General features: G+C 32.7%; 2 protein-coding genes, 1 long non-coding RNA gene and 1 pseudogene across 3 annotated transcripts; 3 read left to right on the top strand and 1 right to left on the bottom strand.

Moving 5' to 3' along the window:
- LOC18597714 (L-type lectin-domain containing receptor kinase V.9 pseudogene) lies at positions 1–2,427 on the top strand (annotated as a pseudogene).
- Positions 2,428–10,828: 8,401 nt separating this feature from the next.
- On the top strand, positions 10,829–13,130 carry LOC18597713 (L-type lectin-domain containing receptor kinase IV.1-like). The gene has a single exon (XM_007026891.3). It carries the CDS (start codon positions 11,007–11,009, stop codon positions 13,014–13,016), a length of 2,010 nt encoding a protein of 669 aa, XP_007026953.3. The 5' UTR covers positions 10,829–11,006; the 3' UTR covers positions 13,017–13,130.
- Positions 13,131–15,254: 2,124 nt separating this feature from the next.
- On the top strand, positions 15,255–16,018 carry LOC18597712 (subtilisin inhibitor-like). Its single transcript, XM_018120859.2, has 2 exons — positions 15,255–15,387; positions 15,597–16,018. The coding sequence occupies exons 1-2, from the start codon at positions 15,312–15,314 to the stop codon at positions 15,824–15,826; spliced, it is 306 nt and encodes a 101-aa protein (XP_017976348.2). The 5' UTR covers positions 15,255–15,311; the 3' UTR covers positions 15,827–16,018.
- On the bottom strand, positions 15,333–17,536 carry LOC148762337 (uncharacterized). Its single transcript, XR_016026488.1, has 5 exons — positions 16,912–17,536; positions 16,375–16,668; positions 16,170–16,280; positions 15,605–16,048; positions 15,333–15,515 (listed from the first exon to the last, which is right to left on the bottom strand). It is a non-coding gene; the product is annotated as an uncharacterized LOC148762337 (long non-coding RNA).
- Between the last annotated feature and the right edge of the window lie 596 nt (positions 17,537–18,132).

The raw sequence follows: 18,132 nt of genomic DNA, 5'->3' as shown, positions 1-18,132 counted from the left end.
ATGCAGGAAAGAGACAAAAATTTAGTCCAAAACGTCGGCCTAGAGTCCAGTTTACTCTGATAATCTCTCAGTTCTCAACTCTCGTTCCGGTAGAGTCATGGGTCAGGCCACCGGTGTTAGTTATCATAGCTATTAATGTAAGATGAGTTTCAGTTTATCAGTTCAACGAAAAGAACATCATCAATACTGGCTCCAGCCATGTTCTTTAAGAAACTTTTGCTGTTGTTTCTTTGGATCAAAGTGGCAACCTCAAGCAATCAAGGTTTCATCTTCAATGGATTCAGTTTACAGTTGGTTTCTGGCCAAGAACAGAGTTTAGAACTTGGTGGTATAGCGGAATTGAGAACTGATGGTCTTTTCAGGCTCACAGACAGTTCAACTTTTCAGGTTGGCCACGTTTTCTATTCTGTCCCGTTTAAGTTCAAGAGTTCACCAAATGCTAACGCCTTCTCTTTCTCCACCACTTTCGTGTTCGTCATAGTTCCTGAGAACTCTAGAGGCCATGGTATTACCTTTGTGCTTGCTCCTTCCAAGGAGTTTGGCCAAGTTGCTCCAGGCCAGCATCTGGGACTTTTTAACTTTTCAACTGATGGGTTATCTTCCAATCATATAGTTGCCATCGAGTTTGACACGTTCCAAAACCAGGAATTTGCAGATATCGACGATAACCATGTTGGTGTTGATATTAACAGTTTGAAGTCAGCTAAATCTGTTTCTGCAGGTTATGTTTACAGCAAAACTGGAAAATATAGGCCTGCTGATCTTTCATGTGGGGACAGGATGCAGGTTTGGGTGGAATATGACGGTACAAAGCATCAACTGAACGTCACTTTGTCCCCAGTAATCCGCAGGAGTAAGCCAAAAGTCCCTCTACTGTCTATGGACATCGATTTATCACCAATCATTTTAGAACAAATGTACATTGGTTTCTCTTCGGCCACGGGTTTGCAGGTAGCATCTACATATATTTCTGGCTGGAGCTTCCAGATGGATGGAGTAGCTAAGGATCTTGACCTGGACAAACTACCGTCTGTAACTAGATCAAGAAAGAAAAAATCCAGGAAGAAACAAATAATAGTGGCAGTTGCAGTGCCAGTAGTTGGAGTACTGTTGTTGGCAGTTGTGTTCTCTGCTATTTTTTTCTTGTCAAGAAAGAAAGACAGATTCACTGAGATACTTGAAGATTGGGAGGTTCAGTTCGGACCTCATAGGTTTCCTTACAGGGATCTATTTGCAGCGACTGGAGGCTTCAATGAAAAGGAGCTTCTTGGACGAGGCGGTTGTGGTCAGGTTTATAGAGGAGAATTACCAGCATCAAAAGTCCAAATTGCAGTGAAGAGAATTTTTGACAAATCTCAACAAAGAATGAAAGAGTTTCTTGCAGAGATTGGCACAATTGGAAGGCTGCGACATCCCAATTTAGTGCGACTCCTTGGTTATTGTCGAGGTAAAGATGAGCTCCTTTTGGTCTATGATTATATGCCTAATGGCAGTCTTGACAAGTACCTACACAACAAGCCAGAGGTAACTCTTAATTGGAGCCAAAGATTTAAAATAATCAAAGATGTAGCTTCTGCAGTTGCCTACCTGCATGAAGAATGGTTGGAAGTCATCATTCACAGAGATATCAAGGCCAGCAATGTGTTATTAGATGATGACCTTAATGGAAAATTAGGTGATTTTGGGCTTGCAAGATGTAGTAAACATGCACAGGAAACAATTCATCTAGCTGGCACCTATGGCTACATAGCACCAGAGCTTGCTAAAACTGGCAGGGCAAATACAAGCACTGATGTTTATGCATTTGGGGCATTTTGCCTGGAGGTCGTTTGTGGTAGAAGGCCGCTCATGCCACGAGCATCAGCTGAAGAGGTGCATCTTGTGGATTGGGTGTTCAATTGCTGGAATGAAGGGGATATATTGAAAACAGCAGACCCCGAACTTAACAAGGATTTTGCGGCTGAAGAGATTGATCTAGTATTAAAGCTCGCACTGTTATGCTCACATACTATTGCAGCATATAGGCCAAGAATGTCACAAGTTATCTCATATCTGAATGGCCAAGCTTCACTGCCTGAAGATTTGGATAAAATTCTTCATACGCAGGAGCTCCTGGAACAGTCCCGTGATTATTCTTTAACTTGGACAAAGGATTCTGTAGCAACAATGGCAGTCACTGAATCATTCCTATTTGCAGGTCGTTAAAATTGCATGGCTATATAACTGATACAGGCAAGTAGTCAACAATGCATGATTTGCCTGTTGAAAAACTGTTTGCATTGATTTTACTATCAGCTTTACATATTAATTAAACTGTTTCTTCTGTCTTTTTAATGCATGAAAAAGATAAGGTTGTACATTGCAGCAAGCGTACACATGAACGCTTCATATGTTTATTGAATTATAGAACTTAATTCCATCTTTGAATCAGGCCCATTTTCCAAAAGAAAATAGAATCCGGCAGAATTCATAAACCAGACAGTAAGCCTAAGAGATCAAGATTCATAAACAGAATCAGGCCCATGTTCCCCAGCAGTCTAGACAAGAAAATGTGAGGAAAAGAAGGCCTTTGGGTCAAGTTCTCTACTCATCAAACATTGAGAGGCTAAGGAAAAGTGAAACATTCTTTTACAATATGATAATAATCTATAGATAAGCATAGCAAGAATGTTTATTTTGTTTTTTAAATAGTAAACAGAGCTTTTCTTCTCTGTCCCCTTTTGAACATGAAAATGAGTACTCTGTAACTAAACTTAATTAGACAACTGAAAATGTAGTTAAACCATCAAAGACCAAACAGTGGAAGTGAAGTTTTCCAGGAACTTGCCAGATTAGATTAGTTCGAGAAAGTATAGAGGCAGAAAAGCATGGGCTAGATTAGATATGTGGACAGGCTCCAATGACTTACCCAAAAAGACTCCATTGCCTTGGAATTAGTATCTACAATTATTTAAACATATGGGTAAGAATTAGAGTTATTGATTGATAGTGTAAAATTGAAAATATAACACAAAATTGTCAAAAGAAATTGTCAATTTGAAGTAGAAGGGTTCTATTCATGAACGATAATGTGGAAAAATATTGAATAACACCTGAGTGCATTTTTCATTTGATGGATGTTAGGTTGAATCTTCTTCTCTGTTTGAATGCACCCAAAAGGAAAAACTAAAATAAAATTAAAATCCTTTATTCCCCAAATCAAATCAAATTTGATTGAAAGAGACTATAGGTAAGAATTTTCAAAATCAATTAATAATGCCAAATAAATATCCCATGGATATTCTCCCATTGATTTAATGAGAAAGAGATGGCAAAAATAAAATGAAACATAATTTCAAAGCCTAGAATTTATTTGACTAATTCTAACGTTTCCTCAAAAAGAAAAAAAAAACCTTTCTCAAATCAGCTACGTAAGAATTCTTCTTCTAATAGTAAATTTTTTATTACTTTTTTTTCTGGAAATTCAGAATAATAAGTAAATATTAAATGTTTTAAATTATAAAAAAAAAACTCATATATTATATTATATTACTAAATAATCAGCTTGACAGATTGAACAACAAGGAACTAGGGGATGCAGAAAAGCTGGGATTGCTTTTGGATATGGACATTTCCAGCAACTTGTTGGATTATATTAGCTTGAATAGGGTTTTCTTATTGACCCAAAATTAGTATGAATGATTATTCCATTTTCATTCTATTCCGTTTCACAAACTAAACATATTCTTAATTTAAAGTTAACTTAATTATTCACATTTAAAAATATTTTATAATTTTAATATTTAAAAATTAACAATTTAATTTCTTAGAAAAATAAAACTTATCCATAAGATACTAATTGAGAAAAAAGATTCTCATAAGATGCTAATTGTATAAAAAGAAACAACATTATAGTAAGTGAAAAAAGCGAAAATCATAACAAATATTAAGAGAACTCACAAAAACAATAAATATTATACATTTATAATATAAAATTTAGAAGGAAAACATAAACCTCCTACAAAGTTGAAAAAAACTCAAAATAAGCTATCCATCAATAAAGTTATTTATATCTGTCATACATAATGTAAAAGGCAATAATAGAATTAAGATGGTGACAAGTGGTGAAAGTCGTCACTTTTAAAAAATTTTAATTTTTTATTATTATATGTATAAAATTTGAAATATTTAAATTTGTAACTTTATATGATTATTTTTTAGTCAATGTTTAATAAAATTTTAAGTTTGAAACAAAAGGGAAAAAGATTTAAATTTTAAATAAGTTCAAGTGATTGATATGCTCTTCCAAGTTTGGACAGTCTTTTACTTTCTTTTTATTCTATTTTTGCAAAGAAAAATCTTTTCCTTTCAATGGTAAGGGTGGTATTCTGTTACGGATTCTATAAAATCTATAATTTTTAATCACCTCAAAAATTCATTTAAAATTACAAAAATATTTCAAATTTTATAATTTATATTATGGTTGCTTGTGCCTCAAGTTTTCAAGTGATATATATATATATTGTTATTTAAATAGAAATAATAAATAATATTTTTATATTAAAAATATATTTTTGAGAGGTATTTTAAAATTATTAATAATTATTTATATATAATATATTTAAAAATATAGTAATAATAATTAATTTTTGATCAATTCATTTATAAATTTTGAATATCGAAATTTTATCAAAATAATCAAATAAATTGTACTTCATAATCAATAATTTAAAAAAAAAAAAAACTAAATTTGAATTAATTGAATTCAATTGATTACATCGATTTAAACCAATTAATACTTACCCATAATTTCTATATCATTGGAACTTTTTAAAAAATCATATACTATTGGTTATCTAATTATAATTTGAGTATATTAATTCTTTAATCAAATGGTTTACGAGACGTGATGGAATCAAGATTTTAGGTTTAAAGAGACAAAAATGAAAAATATAATATTTAAGGGGACAAAATTATTCAATTTTTTAAAAAAATGAAACAAAAAATATATAGATTTATGAAATTTTTTTTACCCCTCTCCCTCCGTCTCTGTTTATGAGCTTAATGCAGATTTATTGATTTATATATTTATAATAATTTTTTATTATGTATAAATAAAAAATAGTCATGTTAAAATTTTAATTTAAACTTGCAATTGATTTTGGACTAAACTGAATTTTCGGCCACAAATTATTTTTTTTATTCTTACAATGGTGACTTTAATCAACTTTCAACTTAGCTACTTGTTTCAAACCAAAGGGTCAAGTTATTGAACGGCTGATGGGTGAGAGACTCATGAACTTTCCTACTGATCTCAAGCACTATTGATCGAGAATATAAATGCCAAGAAAACAAAACACGAAGAGTAGGAGAACAGGGCAAGCTAGCAGATTTTTGGCCATGTATTTCAGATTCGCAATTCTGCTAACTTTTCTGATAAGTTTAGCGGCCGCCGACGACGTTGATTTCATCTATAATGGCTTCCGGTCCTCAAATCTAAGCCTTGATGGCATTGCGGAGTTCACTTCCAATGGACCCTAAAGCTCACCAATGAAACCAAGCAGAAAAAAGGTCATGCTTTCTACCCTCGCCCTGTAAACTTCAAGAACTCAACAAACGGTTCGGTTTTTTCCTTCTCCACGACCTTTGTCCTCGCTACCATCTCTGAATATCTGAAACTCAACGGTCAAGGAATCGCTTTCGTGATTGCACCCGCCAGTGGCCTCTTGCAGCAAGCTTACACATTAACTCTACATATGTTTATTGAATTATGGAACTTAATTCCATCTTTGAATCAGGCCCATTTCCCAAAAGCAAAAAGAATCAGGCAGAGTTCATAAACCAGAAAGTCGGCCAAAGAGATCAGGATTCATAAACAGAATCAGCCAATCACGCCCATGTTCCCCTTCAGTCGACACAAGAAAATGGGAGGGAAAGTAAGCTTTTGCATCAAATTCTCTCTTCATCAAACACTGAGAGGCAAAGGAAAAGTGAAATATACTTTTACATTATGATAATCTATACAGGTAAGCATAGCAAGAATGTTTCTTTTGGTTTTTAATTAATAAACAGAGCTTTTCTTCTCTGTCCCCTTTTGAAAATGCAAATGGTTACTATAATATAGTTAAACTATCAAAGACCAAATAGTGGAAGTGAAGTTTTCCAGGAACTTGCCAGATTAGATTAGTTCAAGATAGAGGCAGAAAAGCATGGACTAGATTAGAAATGTGGTCAGGTTCTAACAACTTGCCACAAAAAGACTTCATTAACCTAGAATTACTATCTAAAATCATTTAACTATATGACACGTGATTAGAGTTTTTAATTTATAGAATAAAATTTAAAATATAACGTAAAATTATGAAAAGAGACCCCTCTAGGGATAGAAGATTTCTCTCCCACGACTGATAGTGTTGAAAAGTACTGAATGAGGTCAAAGTGCTCTTGCATTTCATGAATGGTACATGGAATCTTCTTCAATGTTTGAATGCATCCAAAAGGAAGAAAAATAATCAAAATCCTTTATTTTCCAAATCAAATCAAAGTTGAGTGGAAGAGAAGATATGTAAGAACTCCCAAAATAAAAGATGATGCCAAATAAACATCCCAATGGATATTCTCCCATTGATTTAAGGAGAAAGAATAGCAATATTGAAACTTGAATAATCAGCCTAAACAATGTTCATAAAACTCAAGAATTGCAGGGTTGCTCCATGATTAAATGCTTCCTTGGATATGGATTCTCCACGTTCTAAACAACTAATCAGCTTAATCAAAAAGGAACTTGCTGGATATGGACAGCTCCAGCAACTTGTTGGATTATTATATTAGTTTGAATTGAATAGGTTTTTTTTATTGACCCAAAATTAGTTTGAAATTAAGTAATAAACTCAGAAAAAAAAGCAAAGTTTTTTGTTTAATGGTTGTTGAGATTAAGTTTTAAGGGTCAATGATTTCTTCTGTTTTAAACTTCTTCAAATGTATAAAAAAAATAACAAAATAAATATGTTAGAGATATGTTTCTTTTATTATCCCCTCCTAATAACCTAAAATAATTAATAAAGGTTATTTTGCCGTACCTTTTAAAAGTATGTGTTTAGGTTTACATCCATACATTTTTTTTTAAAAAAAAATAAATTTTACTTTTATTTTTTTTAATTTTAACTTTTTTACATTATATTTTATATTTTTTTCTCAATCAATATTTGTTTTCTGAATTAACATTTTGTGAATAATTTTTGTACTTATGGAGAGTTATTAAACTATTAGATTTACTTAATAAAACTATTAAAATATACCCAATTCAAAATTTATTTTTCTTTCAATTAAAGTGATTTTTCATTGATTAAAATCACTGAAGTACAGTGAAAACATAGACCAAATAACCATCTATGACTGATAGTAAACATACAAGAAATGCTGCAACACAATATATCAACAGTAGTGACCATGCACCTAAAAATGGAGAGCTCACAATATAATTCAAGGCAAAGACTATACATTAGATAATCATAGAGGTAAAACAAAGATGGGTGCTACCACCACACACCCCAATACCCAATTCAAAATTAGTATTTTACTGATCAAAATTAACAACATAAATCCTACAAAAACAGAAGTTAATTACAAAATGTAGGTTTTGTAATATAACTTGTTTATATCTTCCACAGCTAATTCAAAAGAAAAAGAAATTAAAGTTTTAAATAAGTTCAAGTGATTTGGTTGGCTCTTCCAAGTTTGGACTTTCTTTTTATTTAATATTTGCAAAGAACAACCTTTTCCTTTCTATTGCAAGGATGCTATCCTGATACGGATTCTATAGAATCTACAATCTTTAATCACCTTAAATATCATTTAAATAATAATAATAATAATTTTTATTTAACAATTAGTTAAGGGAAGCAACCCAGCCTGGACCATATGGCTTTGTAGCGGGGGTGACCAAAGCCCTTGTCTTGGAAGCTCCCGTGGTGCACTTTGATTGCACGTGGCGCCCATGTCAGTGGGGGTGGCGTCGAACACCTTGGCTCTGTTTGACAGCAACTTCACACGTAAAAACACAAAGGATCAAGCTCTGCAATGGCGGCTGCTGTCAAATTTATGCCAATCCAAGGGGTAAGAACTTGGATGGGAATGAAAAAAAGCATTTGATTAGTTTGGTATTAAAAGTTGGAAAATTAAATTAATTCAAATTAATCGAAATATGATTAAAAATCAAATCATAATGGAAATCGATTTCTCTCATCAATCATTTTAATATAATTAATGATATTAATATGTAAAAATATATTAATAATTGTTTTTTTTAAATTCACTTATAAATTTTAGATAAAAAAAAAGTCTATTGAAATAGTTAAAATAGACCATCTCTCGTCATCAATTAATATCGAAAACCAAAAATCTGATTCGAATATAATTAATTTCAATTGACATTCTTAATTTTCATATCATTAAAAATTTTTAAAATAATATACTAATAATTATCAAATTCTTGAATTAAATGGTTGACGAGGTTAATTAAGTTTTTACTGTTTAATGTTTTATAATAATTTTTTTATAATTATGTATAAATAAACAAATATTCATGTTAAAATGTTAATTAAAACTAGCATTTGATATTGGCTGATTGAACTCAATCAAATAAGTTCAATTACATCTTCTGTTATAAATAAATTGAGAAAAAATTGAAAATTTAACAAAGTAAGTAAAATAGTAAAAAATTTGAGGCATGGTATCGCTATTTTTAAAGATAATTTTCATCTTTTCGAAATATAAAACTCAGTGCAAAAGAACAGTAACAGTTATTCTTCAAGATTTAACAGACTTTTCCTTATAATTTACACAAACTCATAAGGGATAGCAGGAAGAACAAATAGATTTTACAAAAAAAAAAAAAAAAACCTAGCAAAAAAGCTTAGAGGAATTTTCAGAAGAGATGAGAGGATTTATGTGTTTGTGACTGAGTTAGGTAGGTTTTATTTATAGACAAAGTAGAGAGTTAACATTATATAAAATTAGCTCAAAATATGAGGAAAACAAGTTACTAAGTAGAATAACGTTTAACAAATAACGTTATTGACCCAAAATTAATATGAAATTAAGTAATAAACTAAGAAAGAAAGGAAAGTTTTTCGTTTAATGGTTGTTGAGATTAAGTTTTAAGGGTCAATGATTTCGTCTATTTTAAACTTCTTCCAATGTATAAAAAAACAATATAAATATGATAGAGATATGTTTCTTTTACTAACCCCTCTTAATAACTTAAAATAATTAATAAAGGTTATTTTGCCATACCTTTTAAAAGTATGTGTTTAGGTTTATATCCATAAATTCTTTTAAAAAATAAAAATAAAATTTACTTTCATTTTTGTAATTTTAACTTTTTTTGCATGATATTTTATATTTGTTTTCTCAATTAACATTTTGTGAATAATTTTTGTACTTATAGAGAGTTATTAAGCTATTAGTTTTACTTAATAAAACTATTAAAATATAACTATTTCAATTTTTTTCTCAACAAATGTGGTTTTTCATTAATCAAAATTAGTCCATTATTCATTTTTAAAGATATTTTTATAATTTTATTTATCAAAATTAACAACATAAATCCTATAAAAACAGAAGTTAATTACAAAATATTAGTTGAGAAAAAAATCTACAAAATATTAATTGAAAAGAATCAAAGTAAGTTATTCATTAATAAAGGTTTTGTCATATAACTTATTTATATCTGCCATACCTTATGCAAAAGAAAAAAATATATAGTTTTAAATAAGTTCTAGTGATTTGGTTGGCTCTTCCAAGTTTGGATTTTCTTTTTATTTAATATATATTTGCAACGAACAACCTTTTTCTTCCAATTGCAAGGATGCTATCAAATTTAAATAATAATAAATAATAATTTTTGTTTAACAATTGGTTAAGGGAAGCAAACGAGCCTGGACCTTGTGGCTTTGTATGGGGTTGACCAAAGCCCCTGTCTTGGAAGCCACCGTGGTGCACTTTGATTGCACGTGGCACACTTGTCAGTGGGGGTGGCGTCGAACACGCTGCTCCTGTCCCCACTCCTTGTCTCTGTTCGACAGCAACTTCCCACCTAAAGAGCCGAAGGATCAAGCTCTGCAATGGCGGCTGCTGTCAAATTTATGTCGATCCAGGGGGTAAGAACTTTTTTTTATTAGAATGGGAATGAACATAAGCATTTGATTAGTTTGGTATTAAATGTTGGAAAATTAAATTAATTCAAATGGATCGAAGTATGATAAACAAATTCAAATCATAATTTATTTCATCAATCATTATGATTTGAATTCAATACATTTTTAAATTATTTTTTAAAATAATTAATGATATTTATATGTAAAATATATTAATAATAATTAACTTTTCAGATTCACTTATAAATTTTAGATAAAAAAGTTGACTGAAATAATCGAAATAAATCATTTTCATAATCAATTAATATCGAAACCACAAAAATCGATTTGAATTTATTGAATTCAATCAAGCTTCAATTGATATCTCTAATTTTCGTATCATTAGAATTTTTTAAAATAATATATTAATAATTATCAAATTACAATTTGAATATTTTAATTCTCGAATCAAATGGTTGATGAGCTTAATTGAGTTTTTACCTTTTAATGTATTTATAATATATTCTTTTATAATTATGTATAAATAAACAAATATTCCTGTTCAAATGTTAATTAAAACTAGCATTTGATTTTGGCTAATTGAACTCAATCAGATAAGTTCAATTACATCTTCAAAATTGAAACTTCAGCCCCAAGTTTCATAATAACCAATTGAATTTTAGTTTATTTTATTTAAAAAAATTTTTTTGCTATGGGGACTTTACTCGACTTAGCTACATTTATCAAACGAAGGGGTCAAGTTATTGAACGGTTGATGATTGGGAGATTCTATGAACTCTCGCACTGATCTGAAGTACTGTTGAACGAGAATATAAAAGGGAAGAAACCAAAGACGAAGACAAGAAGAGGGCAAGCTAGCAGACTGTGGCCATGTGTTTCAGATTTGCAGTTCTGCTAGCCCTTCTGATAAGCTTCGCAGCCGCCGGCGATGTTGATTTAATCTCCAATGGCTTCCGGTCCTCAAATCTAAGCCTTGATGGCATCGCGGAGTTCACTTCCAATGGACTCCTAAAGCTCACCAATGAAACCAGGCAACAAAAAGGTCATGCTTTCTACCCTAACCCTGTAAACTTCAAGAACTCAACGAACGGTTCAGTTTTTACCTTCTCCACGACCTTTGTCTTTGCTATCATCCCTGAATATCCGAATCTCAGTGGTCACGGAATCGCTTTCGTGATTGCACCCACCAGGGGCCTTCCCGGAGCTCTTCCGAGCCAGTTTCTCGGACTCTTCAACGAGTCCAACAATGGTAATGCTACGAATCATGTTGTTGCTGTAGAACTCGATACGATACAAAGTAACGAGTTTGCTGACATCAATGACAATCACGTTGGGATTGATATTAATGGGTTGAAGTCTGATAAATCTTTTCCAGCTGGATATTATGAGGATGGCACCCGTCAGTTTAGAAACCTGACTCTGATCAGTGGGCAACGGATGCAAGTTTGGGTTGAATATCATGGTTTAGAGAAGAGAATGGACGTTACTTTGGCTCCAATTAATGTTCCTAAACCCAAGACTCCACTTTTGTCTTTGTCTCGTGATCTTTCTTCAATTCTTAACAATGAGATGTATGTTGGTTTTTCATCGTCAACTGGTTCTGTTCTGACATCGCATTATGTTTTGGGTTGGAGTTTTAGTATTAATGGTCAGGCGCAGGAGCTTACCCTGTCTCAACTTCCCAAGCTTCCTCGGTTAGGACCAAAGAAAAGATCAAGATTTTTGACAATTGGGTTACCTTTGATTTTAGTGAGTTTGGTTCTGGCAGCAGTTTCCGGTGTAGCTTATTTCATGAGAAGAAAAAGGAAGTTTGCTGAAGTTGTTGAAGATTGGGAGCTTGAGTATGGGCCTCATAGATTCAAGTACAAAGATCTGTATGTTGCAACAAAAGGATTCAAAGACAAGGAGCTACTGGGTGCTGGCGGATTTGGAAGGGTTTATAGAGGAGTTTTACCGACCAGTAAACTTGAGATTGCAGTGAAAAGAGTCTCACATGAATCAAGGCAAGGGATGAAGGAATTTGTAGCAGAAATTGTAAGTATCGGTCGTCTCCGGCACCGGAATTTAGTTCAGCTCTTGGGCTATTGCCGGCGTAAAGGTGAGCTGCTTTTGGTCTATGACTACATGCCTAATGGAAGTCTAGATAAGTACTTGTATGACCAGCCAAACGTCACCCTTAATTGGAGACAAAGATTCAGAGTTATCAAAGGTGTAGCATCAGGATTGTTTTATTTACATGAAGAATGGGACCAGGTGGTGATTCACAGAGATGTTAAGGCTAGTAATGTTTTGTTAGATGGAGAATTGAACGGAAGATTGGGAGATTTTGGCCTTGCAAGATTATATGATCATGGTAAAGATCCACAAACGACTCATATTGTGGGAACTCTTGGTTATCTGGCTCCAGAGCATACTAGAACTGGGAAAGCCACACCACTCAACGATGTGTTTGCTTTCGGGGCATTTTTGCTTGAAGTTGCCTGTGGAAGAAGGCCAATACAGGCACAATCTCCAGCAGAAGATGTAATTTTGATTGACTGGGTGTATTCATGTTGGTACAAAGGTGATATTCTTGAGGCAAAGGATCCTAAGCTGGGTACAGAATATGTAGCAGAGGAAGTCGAGTTGGTCTTAAAACTTGGGTTGCTCTGCTCCCACTCAGAACCTGAAGCAAGGCCAACCATGCGCCAATGTGTCCAGTTTTTAGAAGGAGACATTCCTCTGCCGGAAATATCATCACTTACTCTCTCTTCCAGCGGCCTAGCATTTGCCCATCGAGAAGGCTTTGATGATTTTGCCATGTCATATACATCTTCTATTTACAAGGGATTCTCCCAGTCATCATCCGTTGCAGAGTCTCTGCTCTCAGGAGGTCGATGATTTGTAAACTTTTCTCAGATTTTTAAATAAATTTTAATGCATTGCTTTTGTATAGATGTTACTTGGACATTGAAATAGAAATTTCTGGCAAAGGTTCAACCTTTACTTCCCTTATATTGTCACACTCCTGGTATTTGTGTAGCTGTATCTTCTTGGATGGTGCCTTGTCAAGGCATTCCATCCACCCTAAACACCTTCCCCATTGATGGTCGCCTGGGAGGTCGGTAGGTTTGATTGCTTGGAATGTTCTGCAATGGTGAGTTGTGAATCCGACCAGCATCAACTTAAGTTGGAGCATAACAAAGAAGTCCAAAATGTCTGCTGTGGATCCTGACTTTCAATTTTCCAACACCTTTCTCAATACAAATAATGATGTTAAATTGGTTATTGTCTTGGCCTAATGCCATGAAACACAAATCCCATTAATCTTATTGCTTATGCTTTAAAAAAATGTTTAATCCAGAAACTATATTATTGCAAGTTGGCAAGTAAAAACGTGTGCTGGTGGAATGTTTTTGCAGAATCACGTTTCAGATATGTTTACTATTTTGTCAGTTATTAAATAACTGTTGTCAAAATTCACCTTGACAAGATTGGACAATTAAGATCAATAAGAAATTAGAAAAGAGTTTGCAAGAGTTAGGCACCTTTCCTATCTTGTAAGCGGATACTTTAAATTATTAGATTTGATTAAATAAGCTTAAGGTATGCTATAGTCAAATTTGAATAAGATTCGAATAATAAACTAATAACTTGTCACGAGTTTAAATAAAATTTTAAAATATCTTAAAGCACTATCATATATATTAAAGGCTAGGCACTCGTGATTTGCTTATGTATTGGTATTTAAAATTTCAAGATACTTTTAAAGCACTATCATATCTACCCGAAGTTTAAAGAAATGTGGCTTGTGTCCCATTTACTTAAAGTTGGCTGTAATGACAGACTACACAGACGAAAGAGTATGTTAGTGTGTGAAAGAACTTGTTTGTGACATTTTTAATCCTCTGGGGATCTCTCCTTCAACTGCGTAATTGAATTTCTGATCATATAATATTTTAAATTTTATATATTAAATGCATGTTTGGTTTAATTTTTTTTTAGTTTATTTATCTCTTAAAAGTAAAAATCAAGTCAAACATGATATTTTGAGAAGTTCTTAAAAAAGTAATTTTTTTTTCAAAAACAAAATTTTTAAAAAAAAGTACTTAAAAAAAAGCTCCAAGAATGAGTTTTTTCTTTTCTTTTTTTAAAAATACAAGAGAATTTTTATTTTTGTTTCAAAAATATCTTTATTTGTTAAAAATAATTATAATATTATTCTCTAAAAAAAATACCTTTTATAATAATTTTAACAAAAATTATAACTTATAAAAAAAAATTTACCAAATAATTTTAACTTAATTTTAAAAACTATTATTTTTCATAAAAACTTCATAATAATTTTTAAGTTAGAACAAAATCAGACCAAACAGACTCTAAGAGTAATTTTCATGCTTTGCAAGTCACGCTATAAGATTTATCATGATCCAAGTTCCTCTGATTTAGACCACTAATAACTTGGATATCTGCCCTGAAGACTTCTGGACTTTGGTTACAAACCGGTTTCTCTATTGTCGACACGTGCAACATGACTTCTTATCCTGAATCTATTAGATTAAGCAAATGCCCGTGGAAATCGATTGTTTCGGAGAGGGGTATTATTTTTTTTTCCAAAATGTTAACGTGATGAGAGGTGCAACGTTTATATTTATCAAAATTTTAAAATTTTTATAATTATTAAGTGTAAAATTGAAACATTTTATCAAATTTTCTTAAAGTCCTTGCCAACCCAAGACTAGTGAAAGAGAGAAAGCATGGAACTGCAGAACTAAACAGACTTTGGGCCTTTGGCAGGCTAATCACTAATGGAATCTAACACTGTTGAATTCTAGAAAAAAAAGAAGCCCAATAGTAGGAATTAAAGAAAATTCGGTTTCCAAAGCTCAGCCTAGGCTTGGAAGCCCAAAGTGGATAAATTCACAGGTTAAAGGTTCATACATTTCGGCCATTTATTACCCATGTTCATGGCTAAATCCTGGATTTTATGAGAGTCAACATCAACAAGCCGGCCTAGCAGGAAAGGTACATTCTTTATTTCTTGTAGCGCATAGTAATTATCAAATTCTATGCCAGCCATGTCAACGATTTGCCTGGAACTCTCCATGTGGCAAAACCAAAGTTTGGAAATTTAATAAATCAATCAGGAAGAGGACATTTAAACTAGTTTCCCTTCAAACTAGTATTGCTTTCACCATGGCTGAGAACCAGCACAGTCAGCCCTCTGAAAAACAACCTGGTGAATCAACAGACTCAACACCTGTCTTACCAAGTGAGTTGTTTGCTGCCCGTCTCTCTCACATCAACGGTTTCGCAAATTTGATTATTCAAGTGATTAGACAACTAGTCCGCTTCATGTTTGGTCAGATTATCCTGTTTGATTGGGAGCTGAAAAAATATCTATCCTCTTCAAAATTAAACGATCTGCTATGCTATAATTTGATATTTAGTGGTTCACTATTGATAAGGTGTGAGATGCAGGAACTTACGGGAGTTTGCTTGGATCAAACACTCCTCCAAAAATGGAATGGCCCGAGTTAGTAGGCCTGACCCCAGAGGAAGCAGAGACAAAGATGAAGGAGGACATGCCAAGGGTCCACATTCAGGTGGTCCAAGCTAATTCTTTTGTTACCATGGATTTCAACCAAGGTCGGGCTCGATTGTACCTTGACCCTTCAGGAAAAGTGCAGAGGCCTACAAGAATTGGTTAAAAGCAGCTTGTCTCCAATACTATTTCATAGTTCTTGCAATTGCAGGCCTAAATTTGTTCTTAATGTACTTGTAAATTGCGCATCAGTTGTAATCTTCCATTGCTGTCTTTGAGTTATACATTGTTATTGCTTCTCTCTTTCTGTTAGTACAATTATATGAATGAACTGCAAATTTCCTTCATACCAACAAAATGCTTGGCAGAGCAGGGCCTCAGAATTTCCCTACATGAGGAAAAGGAATTCTTATACATTAAAAAAATTTAAAGAATTAAATAAACGTGATGAGATACATGCATGATCCCAAAGAAATCCACTAAAACGTGAGATAACAAAGCCATTGCACCTGGACTAAGTATATTCACCGATTAATTCCATGTGCCATTCAATGGATTTCTCTCCAAAATGAATTTGCTTAGTAATGACACCATCACTATATATGGAGGAGCCAAGAAACCTGAGAAATGGACAAATGTTTCTTTACCATCATAAAAAAGCCATTGTAGCTATATTCAGAACTGCAAACTATGAGCAAATCAAAATGCACAGACCTAGCTCCTTTTCTTTTTTGGGTCCTGGAAATGGATCATCTAAGGCATGTGTTAACAGTGGCATGTGAAGGGATTCCACAAAGATGTTTTGAGAAAGTTCTAACTGTTCAAATCATGGTTGAAACTTGGAAATCAACTAATATAATAATCTGACTCTGAAGTCAAAGAAATGTTATCCCTGTGAACTGTTAAATCCCCTGAACCATGGAATTTCACAAGTCTATGTTTACAACTCGTGATGGCATTATGGTTCAAAATCTGCAGTATCGTTGATAATGTATGCTCCCATCATATCTGTACAGAAATACGAAGCTTAGCCATTTTTTTGTTTTCAACTGATGAATTGTGACGATGGCCGACAAACTGCATTGACGGATTTATAGAGAAAAAGTCATAAAATCCCACTAAAATGATGATCCATTACAGAAAAAAAAGATCACAGAAACGTGGTCCCTGGAAATATTGTTTCATTTTCTCATCTCAGTGAAGTCAAGTATTGAAGGAATGGTCTAAAAGGCCTAGAGGAAGTTTGGGTACCCATTCATCTTCGTTGTTCCTATTCCAGAAAACAAGAAAAGTCTTCTTCTCTTTCTGTACGCTTAGCCAGAAATTTTGGGGGTTGCCGGTCCTTTCCAACCGTTTTTGAGTTTTGACTGATATTTGTGGTGCTCTCCTCTTTGGGTCTTTGCCTTTTGACAACAACAAACCACCACAATCCCACTAGGCAAGATTAAAGACTTCAAATCTGTAATTCATTAGAAAATACAGGAGATATACATAGTTTAGTTTGCATATATTTTTGAAATTCACATAATTTAAACTCGAAAAACGACTGAATCAGTAATACTTGAACCCGAATCGTTACGCTAATATTGTCTTGGTTTAACAAGGAAAGAGAGAGATTGCTTGTCCAATATAACAACTCCACAAGTTCCATGGCTTTCTTTTGATCTTTTCAACGAGTTCTAGACTCGAATATAGAACCGCTATTGTGCTGTTGAATCAACCACCAACCACCAGGCCCACCTTTTCCAGTCTCGAACCTCAGAAAATCCACCAACCCGTTGGAAAGAAAAGGGGAATCAATTGCTTTTAGGGTTTGGTTTCTTCTTTTTAATTTACTGGGCCGGAAAAAGATGGTCTCTGGAAAGTATTATATTGACTGTCTTCCACGCCTAACATATCACCTCTTCCATTACTTTTAGCCAATAAGACTGAACTTATAATTTTGCATGCGACCAATACCATTTTGCATCTTAAACATGCCAAATTTGTTTAAAATATATTTAATTAATCATGTTATTGAATATCCATATAATTCATAACTCGTTTATTATACTTATTTAATTAACCTTGTAAATATATCTATTTGATATGTTTATGACAGATTGTGATCTACTAAAATCTTTAGATAAATACTTTCTTTTATTATAGTTGATGATAATGGTAGTAAATCAATTTTATTATAGTTGATGGATATTATTGTTTTAATAATTTTATATTATTAAAATTTTTTAAAATAATATTCTAATAATAATAAAATTATAATTTGAGTATTTTAATTCTCGAATTAATTGAGTCTTTTCGATTTAATGTATTTATAATATTTCTTTTATAATTATGTATAAATAAACAAATATTCATGTTAAATACTAAATTTAAACTACAATTTGATTTTGACTAATTGAACTCAATTAAATAATTTCAATTACATCTTCAAAATTGAAACTTCAGCCCCAAGTTTCATAATAACCAACT

Source organism: Theobroma cacao, chromosome 5 (assembly GCF_053813885.1).
Source record: "Theobroma cacao isolate CCN51 chromosome 5, ASM5381388v1, whole genome shotgun sequence".
Classification (NCBI taxonomy): Eukaryota; Viridiplantae; Streptophyta; class Magnoliopsida; order Malvales; family Malvaceae; genus Theobroma; species Theobroma cacao.
Note: the sequence above shows the minus strand (reverse complement) of the source record. Positions and strands in the feature narration are given on the sequence as shown.